Source organism: Octopus sinensis, linkage group LG6, assembly GCF_006345805.1.
Source record: "Octopus sinensis linkage group LG6, ASM634580v1, whole genome shotgun sequence".
Classification (NCBI taxonomy): Eukaryota; Metazoa; Mollusca; class Cephalopoda; order Octopoda; family Octopodidae; genus Octopus; species Octopus sinensis.
In genome coordinates this window covers 68,990,782-69,010,524 of record NC_043002.1, presented here as the reverse complement: position 1 = coordinate 69,010,524, position 19,743 = coordinate 68,990,782, and the positions used below count along the sequence as shown (strand labels likewise).

The window sequence follows — 19,743 nt, the reverse complement described above, 5'->3', positions numbered from 1 at the left end:
TCTACATATATATATATATATATATATATATATATATATATACACACAAGTATATATATATATATAATATATATATATATATATATTATATATATTATATATATATATATATAATATATATATATATATATATATATATATACATACATTATATATGTATTGTATACATATATTATATTATATACAAATATATATCATATACATATATTATATATATATTATATACATAATTATATTATATTATGTACATATATCATATATTATGTACATATATGTATATCATATATGTATATATAATATTGCATATGATATATGAATTCTGAACAGTGGAGCAAGTGGATTAATGATCAAAATGCAGCAGGTACAGAAGGTGGCATACTGAAGGGATGTAATGGACTGCATGAAAATCAAGTGAGAACACAGATCTGAATTGTCTCAGAAAGATTGTGTGTGTGTGTTTGTGTGCATATGCACATGCATAAAATAAAGACTGACTTGTGCATGATAATAGCATGTTCCACTTAACTATGACATCATTGCAGGCTGCATATCTATTGGGAGATATCAGGCATGGAACACATGCAAACCAATAGTATTTGAGAGTGCAAAAACAGCCAAATCCAATGTTTGTGCTTATATGCAGCAGTATATATTGGTGTGGCCAACATTATGTCAAGAAAATGTGCATGTAAAATGGTCAACAAATTTTTGTTTGTCAGTCTGCTGCAGTTTTGCTCTTGTAATTCAACCGATACTGGCCTGAAAAATATAAATACAAGGAAAATATAAGATACAACAGAAATCAGTACAGTTTACAAGAGTTAAAAACCAAGAAAAGAACATTGTTAATCACCGGTTCTCCATATTAGCATGGGTAAGCCAAATCAATACAATAGGTTATATTTGTTTTAGCTAGCTTCATATTACACATTAGAAGTAACATTCTCTGCTGTTCTTCACTTCCCAGTTCCCATACTCAGCATGTATCTTCTTATCTCTCCTATACTCCATTAATACATCCATAAGTCCTAAGTTGTTCTCTTGTTATCAAACATTCTCAAGTTTCAATGCTAATGTGACACTTTGAGAGAGAGAGGCAAAAAACAGTACTTTAAATAATACATGCTTTCAGTAGCTCCACCACTAGTAACAACTAGGTCTACTCATAGAACGATGAATGAAAGATCTAACTTGATAAAAAATTATCATCCAGAGAAATACCAGAGGTAGTGACTGAAGACAAAGACATTCCCAGCAAAGTGATATTGCAAATATACTAAAACAATGAAAAAGATATGAAACCAGAAGAAAATAAATTGTTGCTTAAAGCATCAATGTTTGGTTAGAAGCATAAAGAACAATGTACTTTGCTTTTAGGTCCACATTATCAGTGTATCCTTGAGTAGATTAGCTCTGCATTCTGAATTCAAATAAACCTTTCTGTTATCAAACAAGCAAATCCTTTGGGACCCAGCAAAAACAGTGAGTAAGTGGGAAATCCTTAAACAAATACCCAAGTATTTTCGTATTTTCAGCTTAATGTTAATACAAGAGAATTTTTAAGTCCTATGCAATTATTTCCTGATGTTATATATATATATATATATATATAAAGGCATTAGCAGTTAACCACATACTTGCATATCTGATTGTGAGTGTGTGTGTGTATATGTATACATATTTATGAGTATTTAAAGTAGATACACAAGAGCAGTGAATCTGTTATCCAAGAATCTCTACAATGTAGCTATTTCTTGACAAAAGAATTAAATGAATTTAGAAATATTCTTTAAATTTATACTGAAAGGAAAACACCTTCTGTTATAGAGTTTGAAAATGTTCAAGTCCTATGCAACTTCACAAGTTACACAAGCATTAGTACCAGAAATTCTTCAAATTCTTCACAAACATCTCTACTTTGACAGCAACTGAAATCATTTATGACAGTAGTAAGAAGCCTGTCAGCAATAGAACACATGCTGATTGCTCTACTTGTCAGTTCTTACCAACATGTTACTTTTGCCACATTGCACATTAGCTATGAGGTTAAGTTACCGCAGTAATAAATTTAGTCTTAAGTTCAAACCTTGTAATGGCTAACATGTAATTAGTGTTTCATTAAATTAAGACATATTACTTCATTTGTTAAATAGCTACCAAGCCAATGTTAGAGTAAAATGGTTAATAGCAGGAAATAAACTTGCATTAATAGCTTACTAATATGCAATTGTTACGCTAGCATCAGAAAATGGAAAAGAAAATGTGAGAATTAAAATATCAATATTTTCAGAAATATACAATCCATACTTGTGTGGAAAACTGATGGAAACATAATTATCTATGCATTACAGCGACTTGGAAAGTACCTTTCACAATTTTATATGATTTTTGATAGCAATTATGGTGGTATTTGCTTTCACCATAACTGATAAATATTAGCATCTCTCTATACAAGAAATAAAAACACTGAATACAACATCCGAGTCTAACAGTAATACATAATGATATATATATAAAATACATTTTGTTGTTGAAGAAGAGTGGTTGACAATACTAAAGCATCTGAGTGGCCCAAGATTAAGCAGTAAGAAGATATGAACAGTCATTTTAGATCAGACTTCATCATTTAATCAATGCTCTGAATGTGACTATCTTATAATTCAAATCTGAAACCTGTGATTTTTATCACAAAAGCAGAAGGGAATTTGTTACGGAAAAATTAGTTGTTACATTGAGCAAGTTGGGAAATTACATCATCATCACCATTTAATGTTTGTTTTCCATGCTGGCATGAGATGGATGGTTCACTGGGAGTTGGTGAGCTAGAGAATTGCACCAAGCTCAAATGTCTGCTTTGGTATGATCTCTATGGCTGGATGCCTTTCGTAATGCCAACCAATTTACAGAGTGTACTGGGTACTTTTTACGCAGCACTGGCACTAGTGAGATCACCAAGTAACTCACAAAACAAGATTCTTCAACTGAGGGTGTGCAGTATTGAGGGAGGTGGCTTTATGCTAAATGATGAGAGGTTAAAGTATGACAGAGAAACGAAAACAGGCCTCTTGTTGTGTGTGTGTGGGGGAGGGGCATGGTTACCTCAGTGGGAAAAGGGAAGAAATGGTGATGAAGATGTGTCAGAGTTAAGGAAGTGCCATATTATTTAATATGAAAAAAAGTTGGATATTAATAAGCAAAGCTATTTCATATTAGAATTGAAATTTGATCGTCAATAAGCAGAGAGAAAAAAAGTTTCGTTTTTCAGTAAGAATAAACGAAGGACAATAATCTTGAATACAAATCAAAAAAAGCACATAAAAACATATTAGGGTTTAACAAAATGTTTAGTGAAAAATAGATGAATATTTGAAAGAAAGTAATAAGTTACCTGTCATAGCTTCCATAGATGTTTCCTTGCAATCACTGGCAACATGATCAGATCCTCCACAGTTAAAACACGACCTGCAGTGTTTATTGCTAATCATTGTCATGGTGTACTGTTGTGGTTGTGGTGGCGTGGCATGTAGACCCAAAGATGCATAGTTACACATCTGGCTCAGCATACATGATGAAGACGTAGAGGATGACGATGATGATACAGCTGCTTGATTTGAAGAGTTCAAATGCACCAAACTTATGTTAGTAGGGTTGTTATATACGTGATCAGTTGGGATCGCACTAACCAATTGCATTGGGTAGTGAAGTGGTATCAAACCATTAGAATTTTGTGGCATGTAGCCCATGTTCCCTGCAAAGGATGGCCAATGGTTAGGAGGGATATTATTGGCTGGTGGAGCCACAGGAGAAGAAATGACACCTAATTGATGGTAGCCATCACAGCCACATGTTTTGCACATTCCCGACCGGCCTGTAGAAACTTGGCTCGGAGAACTTGAGTTCAATGTTTGAGATGAATAAACGATGGTGTTAGTAATGACACTACTTTGGTTTGAGCATTGTGCAAGGAAGTTCAGAGTGGCCAAGCCACTAGCTTGGTCAGATGAGGATGAACAGGTTGAATCAGGAGCAGCACTAGGTGGGGACTGAGGTACTGAATTGGAACATATGTTACTATTCTTCATATTACCTATATTTTGTCTTGGTGGTGGACTGGAATTTGAAGAGCCTGTTGAAACTAGAGCACTAGTTGAGCATGCAACAGCAGTCCGTGTGCATACAGGAATTAAACTCCGCGTCCATGTACCTACTGAATAGAGAGAATGCTGTGCAGTGTTGTCTGCAGTTGCAAGAACAGAAGTTGGAGTAGTTGAATTAATAACAGTTGTACTCAAATTAGTCATGTCAGAGTTGTGATTAAACATTGAAGGCACAATTGGAGTCGTAGATTTGCCATCAGGAGGCATGTTAATCATATTTTTGGGGTTAATTCCTAAATTTGTGTGCGCAGGCTGTGCCTTGTATGTAGTTCGACCTGTAATAAGATGGTGACGGTGTGGTGGTACAGATTGTATATTTTCAGAGACAGTGTTATAGCCACCTGTTACATTTCCAAAAGGTAACTGTTGATGGTCAAGGTAAATCTGTTGTATATTCCCTTTCGTCTGATCGTCCACTTGACCTCTGGCTGTAGATTTCAAGAGAGGTTGCTGTGGTTTCAAGTTGGGTTTACCAAGTTCTTTTTTCCTATAGTCCTGATCATAACACTGTTCAGTCTCCTTACCAGTCTTGACTGAAAAGAAAACGGTACCAAGTGAGAACAATGATTAAACGAAAATATGATGGTACAGAAACAAAATATTTATATACATATAAATTTAAATAATAAGGGTACAAAATTGATATTAATTAGATTAATATCAATTAAAACCAATGGCCCAGCATATTGAAAAAATCTGAAGATTCAGAAAATTATACTACATATATATAAGAGCAATGACCACTAGGTGGACTCCTAATATGCTAAATGTAGACCCTATATAGTTTGACCACTAAGAAAAATTGATTAGTGTGACTAATCATTATATTTTGTATCTTTTCATTTGTCTTGCTCACTTTACATTCTGGCATTTTGCCGAATTTTCTTGAGAACAATTTTTCAAAGCCATTCAGAGGCACTATAAACTAACAACAAGATATTGTTTTAGTTTCTGAATTTTCAACTACGTTGTGAAACATGAGCAATACAAAATGTCAGTTTTCTCAAATACATATATTCGAAAAGTAACAACTACAAATTACCATAACTCCATTCCTATCAACAAATCGCGATGAAAAATAAATATAACTTCTCCACTTAGGAAATTAGTATTTGTGAAGGCATGTGGCATAGCAATCAGAGTACTGCGCTCACAATTTCAAGATCTTGATTTTGATTCCAGATTGGGTGGTGCATAATATTCTTGAGCAAAACACTTCATTTCACATTGCTCTGCAATCACATCAACTCTAACATATGGTACATTGCACAGTTGTACAGGTAATGCTAACATGGTGGATGGAGTAGACCAATGCACACCCCAAACTTTGCATCACTATAAATATTCAGGGTACGTTGCTCAGCAAAAAAATTGTGGAACCCCTCACTTGTTATCTAAGACAGGAAAATTATTAATAAGTGTATTTCAATTTTGATTTTTAAAACAATTTTTCTATCTGTTCATATGGATATTGTAATTTACAGAATCAGTCAATTAATCCTAACATGAAAATAAATATGGTAAAAATTTATTACAGAATACTAATACTAACTGTTACAAATTTTCAACATAAAAATCAAAATCAAACTAAAACAAAAAACTGGGATTTTAAAAAATTTTTCATAAACATTTTCTAAAAAGTCTATGCAGTTTTTTTTTTTCTCTCCATGTTTTCCTCCGTTATATTTTCTGAGAACATGTGCATTAAACAGTTTTATATAACTATTCTGGACGCCAAAATGTTGAAAACAAAGTTCCAAAGTTCAGGATTATTCAACAATTATCCTCACATAAGATTTGTTCCTATATGTTTAGTAATATCCACTAGTGCTTATGGATATTGCATGTGCATGTAAGTATATGCACAATCACCTTAAGAAATTTAAGTAGTCAAGAATCTTGTTACCAGCAGTGTGATATTTCATTGACCAAACAATAACCTCTCACAGACAAATTCCATAAAACTCTAAGAGCCTTTTCAAAGGGATACTTATAATTCAACTGGGAAAGCAATGGTGATTCAGTGGTTTTCTTTCAGAGACAACTTACATTTCTCCTTCTTGAAAAGTTAGGTTCAGGAGAAAATTTCTCTCTCATGCTATGGAAATCAGCACAGGTTTAGTGGATCACGGAGGTTCATAAAGTGACAAGCATTAAGTACATATATAAATTCTGATATTCACCACAAAGACAGAACCTCTATCATTATCACTGAACTGATAGGATGCAAGCCTGGCTATCTATCTGTCTTTCCATACTCGTGCTAACATACTATGCCATTCATGTTCTCTGTAAAAATTTACCTTGCTTTTGGACTGGCAGCATTATTAAAGTGTCAGATAAAATGCTTTGCAGTATTTTCTCCAGCTCCTTACATTCTAAATTCAAATTCTGCAAAGGTTGACTTTATCTCGCATCTTTCCAGGATCAATAAAATATAATACCAAAAACTGGGGTGGATTTAATCAAAGCAGTCCCCTATATTAGAAAATTATTACAGATTCCCCTAACTTTACTTTCTAATGACAATCTAAAACTAATGCCAGAGTAATTAATCTTTTCAATTTCGCTACATCTGAAACTACGTTAAAAACTCTGTTTGTAAATGACAAATCTAAAACCCTTTTAATTAGGTCTTACATCACAATATCTGCAACATTTAGAAGATGGGAAATGTTTTTAACTCAAAATTGATTTTAAATTTAAATACTATTGGCCTGTCTTTAGAACAGCCTAAACACACTATCAACATAAACCTTGTCTCTTTATAGTTATAAAAAGAAAAACAAACATCATGAAAACAATATATTTCATAATCAATGTGAAAAATATTTATGAATCACAAATATATCGTAAGCAAAACCCAAAAAATCAAACTCCATAAAAAAAGTACATTCAAGTAAAAATCAGCTTTTACCTCTATCACTATCATCCGATGCAACTGAAGATGAAGAAGCCGGAACTGCAGTGATATTTGTCACTGATGGAGCCCCAGGGCTGGGTGGTTGACTGCAGTAGTCAGAACCAACAGGTGAACTGTCAGCAGTACATGATGATACTGAAGGAAGAACACTAGGGGCATGGGGAATATGTGGATAATAAAAATAAGAGTTATTGACAGCTACAGATTGTGTAATTCCTGCACGAGGACCCTGCTGCTGTGGATGATGATGGTGATGATGATGGTGATGGTGTTGTTGCTGCTGATGCTGATGTCCAGTTGGAAAAGTTATTTGATATGCATTCTTAATTGCTGAATAAGGGGGCCAGGTCATAGTGGGATGAGAAGGCCCCACATTGGCTGAACACACAGGTGGAGGTTGCAATGTTGGTGGCATTCCTGTCAGATTACCATAATCAATTACACCATTTAAATGGCGTTTGTCACTAGAAAATATAAAAAGGGAAAAATTAATAAAAAGTTATAAAATGTATCCTGAAAGAAAAGCATTTACTTTACAAAAAGTTAGTGGAGAAGAAATATTTATGACATTAGTTTTCATGGATCTGACCAGTCAACTCTTTTGTTGCAATCTGATGGGTGGTCAGCATTAAGAAGGGCATCCAGCCATAAAAACCTTGCTAAAACAGACAGAAGTTTGGTGCAGGCTCCTGCCTGGCCAACTCCTTATTTCTTTATTGCCCACAAGGGGCTAAACATAGAAGGGACAAACAAGGACAGACAAAGGGATTAAGTCGATTACATTGACCCCCAGGGCATAACTGGTACTTAATTTTAAAATTATAAATAGTATTCTTTTCTTTTTAAGAAGAGGCACTCATGACTTTTGTAGGCCCTTTACATGTAAAATGATGCCCTTTACATGTAGGCCCTATTGCATGTAGAATGATGATTGGAGTGGGAAAAAAAACAATATGAGCAGAAAAGGAATACCAGAATCTTGGAGTTCTGGGCAAAATGATTGGGTAGAGTATTTGATTTGGGTTTTATTAGCTGAGAAACACAGGAGATAAGAAAATGAATAGAGGTAAATACATCAGGGAGGGGAGTTGTGCATTTTACTGGTCAGAGATGCAGAAACCATAGAAGCAGTAAAGAAAAAAGAGAGAGAGAAGAAACAGCACATCTGAAAGCTAATAGCTGTAGTATGTTAGTGAGTTTTTACCAATCAAATATTTGAATTCAAATGTTTGTATATGTAGTAGCAACACCAGATATATGCTTATTTGTGTAGGAGCAGCACTGTACCAGATATATAAGCAGTATTTTAATGCGAGTCACACTTGAGCTTTATAGAATTGATCAAACTGAAGTATGTTCTAGTTCTAAAGTAGAAACCAATTCCTAATACTTACCGACTGTTCTTCTGAATTTCCTGAAAATATAACTTCTCTTCATCTTTGGACTGTAAGAAATAAAGTTAATGTGGCTTTTAACAGGAGTTCCTTAGAAAATGTGCTTATGTACACTCAGATATAGAACTGTAAAGATCATGTTTAAAGGGGTATTATAGATAAATGTTTTACAATTTTCTAGATAAATTTCAGGAAAATGTTCTTCAAAAAATTATGGAAAGAGAGAAATAGCATGGGAATATCTTGTATGCAAATATACCTCTACATATATCAACATCATTTTATACCTGTCGCTTTTTTATTCCCCTATGTTGTCATGATGGAATATGGTTGTGTGATTCAAAAAGCTTGCTTTTGCAACCATGTGGTTTCAGATTCAATCCTAATGCATGGCAGCCTTGGGCAAGTATCTTCTACTGTAACCCTGAGCCTGATAGAACAGTACCAGATTTAACAAAAAAAAAAACGTAAGTACCGGGGGGTAATTTGTTTAACTAACTCCTTCATGGCCATGCCAGAGCATGGCCGCAGTCTAACAACTGAAACAAGAAAAAGATGTTCAGATGAGTGACCCATACAGCTCTGGTCACATAACAGGTGCAGCAATATCAAGGATGGTTAACAGGGAAAATAGTCTGTGTTGTGGAAGGTGCACAGGTACAAATAAACACTAAAAATGTACAGAAAATAGGATCCATCCAATGCCAGGAGAGAAAGCCAGAAGTAGTTGATAGTTTCCATTATCTACATGGCAAAGTCAGTAGTGGAGGTGGATGCCCCAAGAGAGTAGCTGCTAGAATAAGAATAGGCTGGGCAAAGTTCAAAGAGCTCCTACCTCTGTTGGTAATAAAGGGCCTCTCCCTCAGAGTGAAAAGATTGTATGATGCTTGAGTGTGAAAAGCTATGTTACATGGTAGTGAAACATGGGCTGTGACTGTTGAGGATATGCATAGGCTGGATGTGCAGTGTCAATGTGCATGTATGACAGAGAGTAAGTATCTTGAGAAAAAAGCTGGGCATAAGAAGCATCAGATGTGGTGTGCAAGAGAGATGACTGCGCTGGTATGGCATGTAATGCATACAGATTAGGACAACCGTGTTAAAAAAGTGCTGATCTCTAACTGTGGAGGGAACCTGTGGAAGAGGTAGACCCAGGAAAATATGGAACAATGTGATGAAGCATGATCTTTGAATTTTGGGCCTCACAGAGGCAATGACAAGTGACCAAGACCTTTGGCAATATGTCATGCTTGAGAAGACCTATCAAGCCAAGTGAAGCCATAGTCATGGCAAATGCCAGTGTTATGTGACAGGCACCTGTGTTGGTGGCACATAAAAAGCACCCTTTGAACGCTGGGCCTCACAGATGCAATGACAAGTGACCGAGACCATGGCAACATGCTGTGCTTGAGAAGACTCACCAAGCCAACTAATATTGTAGTCATTGCTGTTGCCTGTGTCATGTAAATGGCACATGAAAAGCACCCATTACACTCTCAGAGTGGTTGGTATTAGGAAGGACATCCAGCCATAGAAACCATGCTAAATCAGACTGGAACTTGGTGCAGCTCTCCAGCTTACCAAGTCAGCTAATCTATGCCAGCATGGAAAACAGATGCTAAATGATGATGATACACATACACACACATAATACACATACATACATGCCAACTACTTAAATTGTTCTTTTCCTTCTTCACTTGTGCCAATGCCACAAAAAAGCACTCAATGCACCCTGTGAAATAGTTGACATTAGGAAAGGCATCCAATTGTAGAAACTATGCCAAAGTAGACACTGGAGCTGAGGATCCTGTTAAATAATCCAACCTATGTCTGCATAGAAGGTGACAGTGATATTGAGATAAGTAGCAATTGTATCAAGAAAATGGTATACCAGTAGAATGAAAAATGAAAGGAATTAAAAATTGAAAATTACATTTTGTTTTCTTTTACACATTAAATTTCCTTTGATTTTAGGAAGATGAAAAGCTATAGTCACATCTTTTACAAAAGGATTATATGAACAGGCTGCTTTTAAAAAAAAAGATTGCTTTCAAAATAGTGAACACTTACCTCCGGCTCAAAACTTGTGTGTTTGGAGTTTATTGAAGAACTACCATCTACACTAGCAGGAGAGCCTGACCGGCTGTTGGACTGCTGCAGTGATGAGTGCAATGATGCAACCACAGGTGGGGGTGACGATGAAGGGGAATACATTGGAGAGATACCCTGGCAGGGAGCATTCAGCTGGTTATTCATCAAGACAGTCCTATTGTTACTGCAATAATCAGAGTTGAATTAACATATTGAAACAAGATAATGAACATGTTAAAATAAGCTATAATTATACAAATTATAAATGAAGACATATATTGCAACAATTTACATTTCAAGATTAAATGATTCACAGCACAAACAAATAATATTTATCTGTGTTATATCCCAAATTTTCAAAACTCTTTGCATTTTCACCATGCTAACAAAAACAACTATAAACCTCTGGCTGAAATAGGTGCCACTTTTAGGATGCAGTTAAATTAACAGTAGGAAGGACATCTAGGTGTGAAAACTAAACTTTACATATTTAATGTAAGTGTTAAGCAGTTAAAGGATATTAATTGAATAATCATTGTATTAATGTTACCTGTGAAAAGATAAAGCTATAATAGAAAAATCTATTTTCATTCTATGTGAGAAATGTTTTTAAAAATAAAAAAATTCAGCTCGAGCACAAAACTGAATCTGAAAACAGATAAGGGTTATTCACCAAAACACTCACTCTTCTGTAAATAATCAAGCAAATGATATTTTAATTATTTATTAATAGAATATCTGTGTAAGTGTGTATATGAAGGTAGGGTGTTTCAACTATAAAAGAAAAAATTATAAAATAAAAAAACTTTAAGAAAAAAATCATGCTTTTTATGATAAAGTTGATTGGCAAGCCTATTTGATTAAGAAAATATTCATCAATAAATCTAAATTTATCTCAACAATAGCAAAATAAATTGGTTGAATCACTTTCAAATTCTATTGGCACAAGAGTATTTAAGAATAATTTTTGTTCTGTTTATCAACAATATTTCATTATTTCCTTTCTTAATGTTATGATTGTATATTGGAGAATCTTGTTATTGAGAATAAAATAACTATTGCTAATCTTCAATGCTAAATGTTTATCTTCTCAGTAACCCTAGTTTTTCTTAATTTTTCTAATGGCTCCTGCTAATATAACTTGATTATTATAAAAGAATTAGTGATTTAGTATCATCAAAATGTTAAACACTACTGAGTAGATAAGAATAAAAATAACCATATTTTTATGCTGGCAGAGGTGTGATGGTTCTATAAATCTAGAGTTGTTAGAGAAGATGTTTCTATTTACATTGGAACATTATATTCAACATCAGTCCATAAGGAGTAAAATTAATATAATTGAAGCAAACAGAGCAACTAATACATCTTACTTAAGTTTTAGGTCATTACAGATTCAAAGAGTGCTTTTGTCATAGATACTAAAAATATATTGAAAACATTTTCCTCTCTTCTGAAATAAAACTGGTAACATATAAAATTCCTAACTTGTCAATCTTCTGTAATGTCTTCATCACTGCTGATTCAATACCCATTTTTATTTTCCATTTTTCTCCTCAGTCCTGTATCATCTCATTAATGACACCCAATATCTAAAAATTGGGTCATCCCATCATTTAATTCTTGTATCTTTTTAATTGTCTTGCTCAGGTACCTAACACTGTTGGAACATAGTACTTTTCAGGTAGTACTCTTTGCCTTTTCTCTCTCTCTCTCTCTCACACACACACACACACAGTTATCTCTCCTACATCCAGAGATTGACATTCTTAATTATCATCCCTTCTCTCAGTTCAAATGTGCCTTTGCCTTCCATACATGTTGATGTTATGCATTCAACAAATCATAACCACAAATTTATTTCTATTCAGTTTCCACAGATCCTCCAAATTCAATGCTCATGTTTCATTAGTATGCCTCACCACTTACAGATATTTCATAAATACCTTTTGCATGGAGAATATAACTTCTATTAACAATAGCTTCTTTCATTCTTTTCCTTGCTATAACTATTATGCATTCATTATAACCATTTCCAGCACTAATTAGATCAATTAGTAACAGAACCTATCAACTACATTTGTACTATTAAAAGTTGGAATGTAATAAACATCATTTGATATTAAGTCTTTTTATTGTACCAAAGAGTTGTTTACGTAACAAATGGTTTAATCATCACTGAAATTTACATCCACTCACCATAAAAAAAATTTGAATATGGATGCAAGAAAGTCAATTCCTTTTTTCATCAACTTTGGTAGCTTGTGAGAAACTTTCTTAATACTTGATTATATACACAATTAAATAACTAGATTTGACTAACAGCTTTGAAGTTAAGGTGCTGTACTATCGACCATATCATCAAGTTCAAATGTTTTCATTAGTTACCCTCCACAACAAGAATCATCATCTTGCACTCTACAAGTTCATCTAATCTTAACATGAACTTTATTTTGTTTTCAGAGAAGATATTGGTTTCAAATTTTTGACACAAGGCTAGCAATTTCAGGGAAGAGGTTAAGTTGATTATATTGACCCTAGTACTTGACTGGTACTTCTTTTCTACTATAGGCACAAGAACTGAAATTTTGGGGGAAGGGGGGGGGGCTAGTCAATTACATCGACCTCAGTATTCAACTGGTACTTAATTTATCGACCCTGAAAAGATGAAAGGCAAAGTCAACTTTGACTGGTACTTATTAAAGATAGAAATCAAAGTCAACATAAGTGGAATTTGAACTCAGAATGTAAAGGCAGATGAAATGCTGCTAAGCATTTTGTCCAGTATGCTAACAATTCTGCCAGCTCACCACTTTTTCAGGGAAAATTTTAACAAGCTTTTATGGCTAAATTTCAAAGAAAAATTTTTGAGAAAAGTAAGGCAACTGAGGCAAAATATGAACACCGTTTTAAACATATTTTATACATACTGACTTAGAATAAGGACTTCCAATAGAAAGAGACAATGGTTGCAAAGTTCAAATCTTATTTCAGCCACTGTGATGTACTATGGGATAAGCCACATAATCTAACAGATTACACACTCAGCTTTCATGGCTGAGCAGTTCACAGAAAAAATATGTAAAGAGTTAAAAAGTAGAATGGTAACGTAAGAAATTATTACCTGTAATTATTTGATGGTAATTGAGAATGATGTGGATTGTAATATGTAGATTGATGATGCTGTCGATTACCGAGTTCCCCTGAAAAAGTTACATGTATACATTTTAAAACTTTTATCAAGAAATAATAAAAGTCTTTAATAAGAATATTACTTTATTTCAGTATAAAAAAAAACAAAATAATAATTTCAGGTTTTCAAAAATATTTACCAAGGATCTTTACACTTCACCCCTGTACTTGAATCTTTAACACTGTTATTTACAAGTAAATACACATTACTGGTTCTAATTCTAGAACCAATCTTTAACAAATAAAAGCAGCACTGAAAAGGTACATGATTATGACCAAAGAGTAAAACATTTCTTTATTCTAATAGCAAAGGAAAAGGGATCTCACAGGGACATACTGGGACTAAAAATGATTTGCATAAAGTATATACAATTAGAATTCCCATTAAATTCATAAACAAGTGTGATACAATGTGGTGCTGCCATCTGGGCACAAAACCCATTTGAAGACAAATGTCGGATGCTAAGAGGTGGAAAACTGGTTTTTATTCTGCATATTTTTAGATTCAAAAATTCATACTACCAAATTACTATGCCTTATTTTGCTACAGACGAAGACCTGTTGAGGCAAGTGAAATCGAAATCGAACCAAATTCAATGACTGGCACCCATGCCAACCTCCCTTCATTGGACACTAAACTCTGCTTGCGAAGACCTGTTGGGGCAAGTAAAATCGAAATTGAACCAAATTCGATGACTGGCACCCGTGCCAGTGGATGTTGATGATGACTGGCACAGAACACTTACATGTGCTCCTTTACAGTTTTAATTTAGAAAGATGAGAAATTAATAAATTATTTTTTAACACCAAAACAGCTGAGCTCAATCATCCCATTCTAGTCATAAACAAGCTTTTAATTTTACCTCCCTCAATCCAGTTTGATATTAATCTAGGCGATAAATTAAAGAAAGGGATTTTCTTTTTTCACTCTTTTCTTTCTTCAGAAACAGAAAACACCACCATATCTACTAGTCAATAAATCGTTAATGGTTACAAAATTACACTTAAGTACAACCAAATGAGCTACAAGAAATTACTTTAATTAAAATCAATTACAAATGTTTGTTGGGAAGAAAGAGTGAAAAGCAAATAGAAGTATTCTATAATTACAATAAATCTAAAATTTTAACTCAAATATAAAAATGTACTCAAAATATATAATGCACAAAGACAAAAAAAATCAACTGTTTAAACTAATGAAGAGAAAAAAGTATTCAAAATACCTAAGATTCAAAACAAAATATATTTCTTACCTGAGGGAGATACGGCGTTGAAAGACTTCTGATTGTATGGAGATATCACAGGTTGTTCATTAGCTGGAATTAAAAATAAAATCTCTATTAAAAAAATATTTATTGGATAAGCATTTTTATAACTGAACGTTATAACACTTTTTAACAGGTGACATGGTTAAAGTCCATGGGCTAAAACCATGTCAAAAAAGAAACAATATACAGAAGCGACATTAAACTCCTCAAGCCACAACATAGGCAATCCATCTAGAATGGCAATTACTCAAGATATTACAGAGTGTTCAGTCTAAATTTGATGACTTTGTCTCCTTTTTGCAGGAACAGCTTGATGCATTGTTGAACAGTCAATGGCATTATGGAGGATAAAGATTAAAGTTGCAGTAGAAAAAAAGCTGACATAAAGTACCAGAAGATTTTGTTTCTCTAGAAAACAGTTTTTTTTTCCAAGAAAAAAAAAACTCTATAAAGTATATTATAAACACCCCATACCAGTGCCTTGTAAAAAGCATCCAGTACACTGTGAAGTGGTTGGAATTAAGAAGGACATCCGGCCATAGAAATCATGATAAAACAGAACTCTCCAGCTCCTGACTAACCAAACCAACCCATGTCAGCATATAAAATGGACATTAGATGATGATTATGACTCACTGATGCTTTTGTTTTAGGAAATTGAATCTTCTTAACATTCAGAATGTCTTTAATTTTAAATAATTTTGTTTGTCTTATGTCTCATCACTTTATCTTAACTGAAAATTCGAATTTTAACTCAATAGATAAATGATTATACATTGTAAAAGATTTAGTCATACACCTTATCATTTCTCTGAAATAAATCATTGTAATTCATCATCTAACATCCATTTTTCTCGTATAGGTTGGAAAGATTTCTCAGCATATCACCATTTATCATGTAGCTTCATCATTTGGTGTGCGTGCGTGTGCACACACACAGAGCAACAGGAGAAATTAGCCATCTTTTTTGTGTCTGTAATTGTAATAGCCTGATGCCCTTTCTATTACCAACCACTTTCCAATGCAATTAAGCACATTCTTATTTGTTACACCAGCATCAGAAAAGTTGTCAGCATCAAGACTAAAGATTAAAGCACCTCTATTTACTCTATATCAGTTTATAGGGTGTTTGGACTAAATTTCCCAGTTTGCATAAAAGGAAGAGAAAACACAATATCTCTTCCAAAAGAAGTATTTTCAAAAACCAAAACATATCAACCAGATTATGGCTAGGAGAAAGCAGTTTACCCAAGGTGACCACCCTCAGCTTCCACCATGGACTCAAGGCAGCTCTGGAACCTGATGTGTGCATTTTTCACTGTGTCCATGGGAAAATCTTCAAACACATCCTTGGTCTTGGCATTGTAGGCAAAGTGCTTGGTGTCTTTCTCTACTGCACCTCATACATAGTAATCTATGGGATTACAACTGGGGGAATTAGGAGGCTAGAAACTGGGGTGGATGAAGTTGTAAAAATTCTCCGACAACCTCTTATGATTACTTCCAGAGGTGTGGTAAGCATCTGAATCCTGTTATCACACACATGGCTTTCCAGGAGCAGCCCTTTCCAGCCAGGATTTGACTACAACCTCCAATAGCTTCACATAGCCTCCTGTGAATGGGCTTTGTTCAAAAATGTGCGGATGAATTCTGGCATGCAGATGCAATTAGAATGCATGCTTGCTGTGTTCCTTCTTGCTGGCTATGGCTTTATAGTATCTGTTGCAGCTCTCCATGTCACATCTTAAAAATTATGTTGTTGATAATATGATGGCCTTCTTTTCCAGTTTCTATCTACCAATCAACCAAATCTACTTGCTAAAGATTTAGTCAACCTGGGTCTATAGTAGAAGACATTTGCCCAAGGTGATGCACAGTGGGACTGAACCCGAAGCCACCTAGTTGGCGGTACACATAAATATCTTTATTTGTCTTAATCTCTAGCATCATGTTGGCTTTGTCTGCAGAACATGTGGTCCACCATATGATTTTATCTGTCTGACAACATTATTAGGAGCAAAGGAGGGAAACAGATTGATGTCATATATACTTAGTACCACTGCTTTTCAGACAGGGTTCTGGTGAATGCCACTGGATTGCTGTGTTCTTTCAAAAAAGAAGTGACCTGTATGTCCAACATTCTCTCTCACCTCTTCTATCATACTATCATCCACAACATTTTGAGTCTCTCCTCTTACTCTGCCTCCTGTCATTCTCTTGATAAATCTGCCTTGAATGAAGAGACATGGTAGAGTATTCAGAATTCTTGTGGAGGCAAGGTAACCTCTCCAATGCTTAGTACCACAATGAAGTGTACTCAGTACACTCTCGAGTGGTTGGCATTATGAAGGGCATCCAACTATAAAAACCTGCCAAAATAGAAATACAGTTCTTGACATGTCCAAGAGGGCAGTAACTTCAAATAACAACTGACTTGAATCATGAGAGTAATGCTGTAAAAGTTGTGAGAGATGGTTTCTTCTTTGAGCAAATGGTAAATGAAGGAGTGCTTTTATAAGAACCATCGTCACAGAGAAGTGGAGATATATTTGATTTTAAAACCACAGAATAGAAGATAACTTTATATTTGACTTTATCCACTTAGTCATGGAAAGGGCTTTTCTTGATTGACTTTTTCCTTCATTGCAGAGGTCTATAGTAATATTCAAGTATTTCCTCACAATATTATTTTATTATTATTTGGATACCCTAAGGCAGTAAGCTGGCAGAATCATTAGCATGCCAGGCAAAATGCTTAGCAGCACTTTGTCCATCTTTGTGTTCTGAGTTCAAATTCTGCCAAAGTCAACTTTGTCTTTCATCCTGTCAGGGCTAATAAATTAAGTACCAGTTGAACACAGGAATCAATGTAATCAACTGGGCCCCCAACCTCAAAATTTCGAGCTATGTGCCTATAAGTAGAAAGGATTGATATTTGGATACCTGAAAGGGGTATCAGATTGTATAGCTTTCAATATTTGTAAATTTATTTGTTCTTCAGGTTGAGTTGACAGAAATTATTATGCAACCTAATTTTCACAGGTGAGCCTCAATTCCCACCCTGTCACATTTAAGGAGGTCAGTTTCCAAGAATAGAATAAAAGGTTGTATGTTTTTGTGGTCCCCCACCACCCTGTGTGTGTGTGTGTGTGTGTGTGTGTGTGTGAGAGAGAGAGAGAGAGAGAGAGAGAGAGAGAGAGAGAGAGAGAGAGAGAGAGAGAGAGAGAGAGAGAGAGAGAGAAAGAGAGAGAGAGAGAATGACACTAGCATGTCATTTAATGTCACAAGTTTCTATGACCCTTATTCATGGTGCCAAGAGTTCTACCTTAAAACAATTCAAAACACTGAACAAGTTTGTGGCCTGGTCAAAGCTATATCAGCTGAGTCACATTCTTCTAAACATATTCACAGACTGTCAACAACAAGAATAACCTGCCAAGAGAATAATGATGAAGTACTAAGTACATTTACTATGAGAAACCAAGGACCTGTTACAGACCCAAAAGTGATGGTGGTATGCTAGAAATCTCTAGTTATGAGTAAGTTGGTCTACTATTCATAGCTTTGGTCTCTTAGCTGCCCACACCTTCGCCCATCTTTAGGAGAGATTGAAAAAGTATTCACCAAAAGAAAAAACAAAAAGTCAACCTAACTACTGAGAATGCCTTCATGTATTGTGTCTATTCTTTAAATCACAACATGAACAATATGCCTTCATAAACGTGGAGGATCCTCACAAATCTTGTTTCAAATTTTAGTCGAGCAAATCAACGCCAGGACTTATTCTTTGGAAGCCTAGTACTTATTCAATTGGTCTCTTTTGCCGAACCGCTAAGTTACGGGGACGTAAACACATCATCATCAGTTGTCAAGTGATGTTGGTGGAGACAAACACAGGCACACAAACATATACACACACAACCATATATATATATATATATATATATATATATATACACAACAGGCTTCTTTCAGTTTCAGTCTACTAAATCCACTCACAAGGCTTTGGCCGGCCTGAGGCTATAGTAGAAGTCACTTGCCCAAGGTGCCATGCAGTGGGAATGAACCTGGAACCATGTGGTTGGTAAGCAAGCTACTTAACACACAGCCACTCCTGCACCTATACGAAGGATATAAATATATATATTTATATAAAAGGATAGAAATATATATATATATATATATATATTTAATATCAACTTTATCATGCTTGTATGGGTCTGATGGAATTTGAGGCTAAATATTTGCAGCTTGATATTCTTCCTGTCACCAAAACTCACCTGTTTCCAAGCAAAGGTAACATTTCATATGGCCAGACATGTTTTCTCCAAAAGACTGGGAATAAATGGCATCACATATAATAGTGATGTTCATTTATAAACATCACAATGTCAAAACTAGGGTACACACACACACACACACACACACATGCAAGTGTGCACTGCCACCACCATTATTTAATATTCGTTTTCCATGCTGACATAGGCTGGACAGTCTGACTGGAGCTGCTAGGAATTGTACCAGGCTCTGTTGTCTATTTTGGCAAGGTTTCTATGGCTGAATGCCCTTCCTAATGCCAACTACATTACAGAGTGTACTGGGTGCTTTTCACATGGCACCAGCACCAGTGCTTTTTTTTTTTATGCAACACCAACAGGCTCACAAAATATGTACATATGTATGTATAGAAGACCTGTTGAGGCAAGTGAGGATCA

General features: G+C 34.8%; 1 protein-coding gene across 3 annotated transcripts in view; it reads right to left on the bottom strand.

The window, feature by feature from the left end:
• Nucleotides 1-279: 279 nt before the first annotated feature.
• LOC115212958 (zinc finger CCHC domain-containing protein 2) overlaps nucleotides 280-19,743 on the bottom strand; it is a 176,839-nt gene continuing 157,375 nt past the window's right edge. For all 3 annotated transcript variants that reach the window (XM_029781811.2, XM_036503984.1, XM_036503983.1), the window contains exons 9-15: nucleotides 15,014-15,076; nucleotides 13,693-13,771; nucleotides 10,548-10,752; nucleotides 8,475-8,524; nucleotides 7,075-7,544; nucleotides 3,389-4,690; nucleotides 280-759 (exon numbers count right to left, since the gene is read on the bottom strand). In XM_029781811.2, the coding sequence (XP_029637671.1) occupies nucleotides 716-759; nucleotides 3,389-4,690; nucleotides 7,075-7,544; nucleotides 8,475-8,524; nucleotides 10,548-10,752; nucleotides 13,693-13,771; nucleotides 15,014-15,076 (2,213 nt within the window). In that variant the 3' untranslated portion in view covers nucleotides 280-715. The remainder of the gene's footprint in view (nucleotides 760-3,388; nucleotides 4,691-7,074; nucleotides 7,545-8,474; nucleotides 8,525-10,547; nucleotides 10,753-13,692; nucleotides 13,772-15,013; nucleotides 15,077-19,743) is intronic.